Source organism: Fulmarus glacialis, unplaced genomic scaffold (assembly GCF_000690835.1).
Source record: "Fulmarus glacialis isolate BGI_N327 unplaced genomic scaffold, ASM69083v1 scaffold3929, whole genome shotgun sequence".
NCBI lineage: Eukaryota > Metazoa > Chordata > Aves > Procellariiformes > Procellariidae > Fulmarus > Fulmarus glacialis.
Genome location: NW_009231280.1, coordinates 53,350 through 59,349, shown reverse-complemented (window position 1 = coordinate 59,349; position 6,000 = coordinate 53,350). Strand labels below are relative to the sequence as shown.

Genomic DNA, 6,000 nt, shown 5'->3' with positions numbered 1-6,000 from the left:
GTTATTTATTTATATCTTATGTGTGTTTATATATGTATTTATATGTGTATATATGTGTACATACACATATGTGTATGTACACATACACAATGTGTATATATATTTGGTTAAAACATTCTTACTTAATGAAAAAAAAAAAAACGTCCTGAAACAGTATCAGTTTAGCTGCTGGCAGCGTAATGATTATTGGATGAAAACATTTCTAAATACTGTCTCAACATTTCAAAAGAAAAAGTTCTGGTTTTCTGAGTCAAAACAACTTACGTTTCAAAATGTTAGTGTAATTATCCCAAAGATTAAAAAAAAGAAAAAGGTATTATTAAAAAAGTATTTCAAAATTACAGAAAAAAAATATTTTCATTGCCCCGAAGTTAAGTCTTTTATTGGCTTTTTGATGTGTGGACTATTTCTAAAATTTAAAAATTTTATTCTGGACAGAGATGCTTTATTGTCTCTCAAACATTTTCTTGGCCTGGGAAAATAATTTCAAGCCTGGCTTGAGTCAGAACCAGGAAACAAGAAGAGTACTAAAACATTATAAAAAATTATGCCAATAGCTAAGCAGCACATTAAGACCAGGTGATTAAAATTGCAGGGGAGCAAACTGACCCAGCATAGGTAGAAACACTATAAAGATGGTTTTAACTGTGGTGTCTGGTGAAAAGCAAGGTTTCCCAAAATAACGCCTGGATAACCTGTCCCCATAAGATGACCAGCACCACACAATAATAAAGAAGCAGGGATGACTTTGTTAGGGTAGACAAGCACTTGAATTTATTCTTACGAGTAAAACATCATTCCTGAATATTTGGAGCAGGGACCAGGGCTGCTTGCTGCTCTCCCAGGGCTATCTGGCATGAGCAACAGCAGGCTGTGCTGGTGGAGTAGCAGCCCTCAGCTCTGGAGAGAAGTGTGACCCACAAGTTGCTGAGACAGCAGCTTGGAGGGCACCTTGCACTAGGGACTCCCTTTTCCCTCAAGCCTCCCAGTTATGTGGAGGGAGCCCTGTAGTCCTCAGCCATGTGAAGGTTTTTGACATGCAGCTTGGAAGATGAGAAACTGCTGGAAAACATGTTTCACCATACCAATTTGCTCTCATAGATATAGCTCCCCCATGCCACTGCTGTGGACTCACAGACCCTTGAAGGTTGGGTTAGCATGCTTGAAGGCATCATAGTATGATGGGGCACTTCCAGCTACCACATGTTATGTTTCTCCTTGCATTGCAGTTCTGTGTATAGTAATCACCACTGAAACCTTATAATCTTTATCTTGAAGTAATTACCACTACACTTCAGCAGCAGTCTCATTTAGCACATATGATGTATTTGCCTCTGGTGAAATAATTATATCATTGCAGTAGGAAAAAAAAAAGAAAAGTATTTTCACTGAGGCAATGGGTGCCCATTAATGTCCTTTCAGAATATGCATTAAAAAAGAGAAAGACCCTTTTATTTCCAGTCCTTACTGCTCTGGTGTTTCTGGGCATTATTGGTCCTAAGAACAAATACAAACCAATGTATTTTGTGGTTTTAGGGTTTGATGAGAACCTGGACGTCCAGGGAGAGCTGATTCTTCAGGATTCCTTCCAAGTGTGGGATCCCAAGTCTCTCATTCGGAAAGGCCGTGAGAGGCATTTGTTTCTCTTTGAAATCTCTTTGGTGTTTAGCAAAGAGATCAAAGATTCTTCAGGACACACAAAATACGTTTACAAGAACAAGTTACTGGTAGGTGTGGCTGCAAAGAAAATATTCTGGGTGTTATGTTTCTTCTGTAGGTAGAGGTGGAGTTTGGGGGATGGCTCACATGTCCCCATGATGGGTTGGGGATACTCATGCCACATGGAAGGGCTGGCTCTGGGCCCTGCGGGGCTCACCTGGAAGCTGAGCTCGCAATGAGTCTTGAAGTTTGAGATAATGAGATGTGAAGAGTGAGTGGGAAATGCAAGGAGGATCACTTGAGCCATTCACTTCCTTGCCATACCCTGGTGGTTTTCTGTTTCTTTTATCTGTGTGTAGCAAAGCAGAGACAAGATCTCACTCCCCTATCCATCCCTGCCTCCCCACTTCTCCCTACAAATGTAAAGTTTTCCGGACTCATGAGGCTTCATATATATGAAATCTCTCATCATCTCTCCTCCACACTAGACCTCAGAACTGGGAGTGACTGAACATGTTGAAGGAGATCCCTGTAAATTTGCTTTGTGGTCTGGACGAACACCATCCTCAGACAATAAAACAGTGCTGAAAGTAAGTCTTTTCTGCTTGTTTTCTTTGCCTTTAGAGCTGCTAGTTGAGGCCTTGGGAGCACTAAATGAAAGGTCAGTTTCTTCCCTCCTCATATTCGCATGGCTTCCATGTCTGTCAGCGGGGTCATGCCTGCATCAGGAGCAATTCAGCTCTAAGGCCTCAGTACGAATCAAGACAGTGCAGTTGTGCAGCCTTGCTGAAATTGCATCTCCTCTTGCAACCTGGGTTGAGCAGCTGCACACTGACACAGGGCACGTCTGAGGGTGTTTGGCTGGGAAGTGTAATTCTCTTAGTCCTTTGCCACTGAGCTTATTGACACTCAACCTATTCCTCAAACCTCCAGAGCTGACAGCCATTTCTGTCAAGTGAGTTTTTAAGGAAGAATTCATGTTACAGTTATTTTGTCTGAGGAAATCCCAGCTGTGCACTGATAACCTATTTCCCCTCCACAGAGCATGCTGTATTGCTAGCATTAAATATATTTATCCAGAGCTTAGCTGCTTTACTGTTGCTTGCCAAGTAGGTCTGGTAAAAACACCTCAGTTCTCCTGGGTTAACCAGGTACTCCAGCAGCTAAAACAATACAGCAGGAAGGAGAAACAATTAATCATGCATTTTCATCAGCCAACCACAATTCTTCTACATAGGAGGTGACATGCTGGGAGTATGATAAAGTGTCTGTCTTTCTGCCCTGTGAACTTTAGGCATCCAGTATTGAAACAAAACAGGAATGGATCAAAAATATCCGGGAAGTCATTCAAGAAAGGATTATCCATCTGAAAGGAGCCCTGAAAGAGCCAATTCAGCTCCCCAAGACACCAGCAAAGCAGCGAAACAACAGTAGAAGGTAACCTCAGTCATTCCATACAATGCAAAATCACTAGCATTTTCTTGACCAACAGCAGTGTAGTGTCTGTGGGCTTTTGACTGGATTCACTTACTTTTTCTTACTATAGTCAAAAGCAGTTTTCATCATCTTTGTTTTTTACATGTTTTCTTGGGAAAAGTAGCTAGAAAGCTTTTTATGATACACATACAAAGGTCTTTTATTTTAGTACTCCGAAGTATCGGAGAGAAATGAACAGTAAAAATTCTTCAGAGTCCAAGGTTATGTTTCTTTCCCAAAGCAGAATTTACTTCTTCACATTTGAGTATTAACGGATTTTTTTTTCCCTGTTTGGCATTTTGAATTGTTTGACAATGAAAATCACAGCTGGTCATGATGATATATTACTACAGTGGAGAATCTGCTTCGTCATCAAATACAAACTCATTTCAGCCTGTGAAGTAATATTAAATTTTTTTGTCCACTTCTTTGAATCCTGGATTAAATAGGAATTATAGAAAATGAATTGTTCTTTTGCTGTCGTGCTGGCATTCCCCAAAGCCACCTGTAATTTGAGCATCTCCATTTCCTCATCAAGTCTTATCACTCTCTTACTCCGGCCTGTATTATAGAGGCATCCAAATCATGAGTAACCAAGGTCACCCAGGAGATCTGCAGCAAGGCAGAGATCCAGATATTTCTTACTAGGGACATGCACCAATACAAGAATTTTCTAGTACAGAATGGGGATCTTAATTTTTTTCTTTCTTTGTCCTTAAATACGTGTTTTGTACTATTCAACTGTTTATTTTGAAAGACCAGTAAAAATTTAGAACTATATGTATACAGCAAAAGGGAAGAAAATACCTTCTGTTAGCAGACTCATAGACGTAGACTTGTAGAGCTCTACACTGTCTTTTTTTTTGTTTGTTTGTTTGGATATTGTTTTATGGCTTAGTATTAAATTACTGAAAATGTGGTTCCTGTGAGACAAGAGACATACCCCTTCCTTCAGTGTCACGTGTAGCCTGGGCTGAATGGTTTTGGTTAAGACAGAAATCTAATTGAAGAAAAATTTCTGCCTGACACCCTCATTACAGAACTGTTTCTGAACACCAGAGTCTTCTATGCTGTAAATACGCAGGCAACGGCCATCCTGTTTCCAGCAACAAACAGTGTGATTATGTGCTAATCCCAACCCTATGGCTGAGGGTGACATCATTTTAAATTGCAAGCTACATAGCAATATGGGCTGCATCAGTGAGGTAATTTTAGCACAAAGCCAGCTCTGGAACACTGACTCGGCACTTCTCAAATCCACCTATAAAGTTGTGCACATTCCAATATGGTGTGTTAAGTAAGCATTGTTGTTTTCCTATTATGTCTTTTGCAGAGATGGAGTAGATGATGCAGACAGCCAAGGAGATGGCAGTAGTCAACCTGACACCATTTCCATTGCATCCAGGACATCACAGAACACAGTGGACAGTGATAAGGTAGGACTGAAATGTGAAAATATACCACAGTTAATTGTCCCCAGGAAAATCTAAGTGAACAGCAGAATAGAAGGCATATTATTAAGCAACCTGCCTTCTACTGAGTGAGTTGAAACTTGTATTCCCCTATGCTAGGCTATTAAAATCCAGGTTTCTAGGTGCTCATCAGTACTGCTGTTTTACATGGTAACATCTCTGTTGCTGCAGCTTGTTTGTAGTTAAAACACAGAGGTTGAATAGGCTCTGAAGAAACACAGCCCAGAGCAACCTTTTCTTCCCTAGTAGAACGTGCCCTGTGGAAGCCAGCTTCTGAATCAGCGAACAGTTGGTTATGTTCCATATTTGCCCTCTGAGTTAAAATCACTAGTTTGTTGAAGGGAATACAGGTGCTTACACACCAATTAATACAGCAAAATTGGGATCCTGGCTGGTATCTTGAGAGCCTGGGAGACCTACCCTTTCCAGAGACTGTGATTCTGGACCCCTCTCCTCATGGACATATGGTGGAGCGTGTGGATGGCCCCGAGACGCGCTAGATTCTGTTGGAATGCTGCACGCTGTCGGCACGTATGTACTCGTCATTTTACTTATCAGACGATCTGAGTCCAGATTCCTACTTCCACTAGGATGCCTGACTTGAATTTCTCACCCTGATACCTCCAACTGCAGTCTTCAGCTCAATTAGCAGCTGGTGGTAGAAGTAAATGGGTTGTTAGTAATAATTCACCTTAGCTACACTGATGGGGTTTGTCATATCCACTGAGAGAATGTCCGTATTCTCTTCATGTGTGGTTTTGAAACCATCTGTAACTTGCAAAAGGATGAATTCTGCAGAACCATTCTGGATTTATCTGTTTGTCAGGGCTTTAATTATGCTGCCACTTACACAAGGTAGGAAGGTGTCTTCACAAAATCAGAATTCAAGTTTATGGTTGTAAAGTTCACAAGTGAGGTTCAGTATAGAGGTTATTTTGAAAGCTGGACTCAGAAATAGGAGTTAATTGCAAATAAATTACCTTTTTAAGACCACCTGTTGTATTTATCTTAAAGGCATGTTCCCGTGCTTTTGCTTTTTTTGAACAATAATGTGCATTAGAAAAGTCTTAATCCTCACAATCCAAAGGCCACTGTAATGTATGCAAATACTTTGCCCAATGCCAAAGAAGTACTTTCTTATGTCTTCAATCTACATGGACTCACCCTGCTTTTCCATGCTTTTCACATTTATCATTCCTGAGAAAGGTCCTGACTTAGTAGAGTACTTGAGCTCATGCTTAATTTTAAGCATTCGCATAAGCTTTGCTCGTTTGCCCCAAGCCCATTGACTAAGTTGCATGAGGCAAGATCTAGATAAGATGCTCCATATTGCATGCTGTAGCTGTATACAAGATCTATAGAGCCAACAGCACAGGAAACGATCTGGCTGTAC

At 40.7% G+C, this 6,000-nt stretch overlaps 1 protein-coding gene across 1 annotated transcript in view; it reads left to right on the top strand.

The window, feature by feature from the left end:
- The window catches only part of KALRN (kalirin, RhoGEF kinase), a gene marked incomplete at both ends in the record, with an annotated part of 195,652 nt that overhangs the window by 148,800 nt on the left and 40,852 nt on the right, over positions 1-6,000 (top strand). The window contains 4 exons of the mRNA XM_009584498.1: positions 1,537-1,727; positions 2,148-2,249; positions 2,954-3,096; positions 4,469-4,571. Coding sequence (XP_009582793.1) covers positions 1,537-1,727; positions 2,148-2,249; positions 2,954-3,096; positions 4,469-4,571 — 539 coding nt within the window. The remainder of the gene's footprint in view (positions 1-1,536; positions 1,728-2,147; positions 2,250-2,953; positions 3,097-4,468; positions 4,572-6,000) is intronic.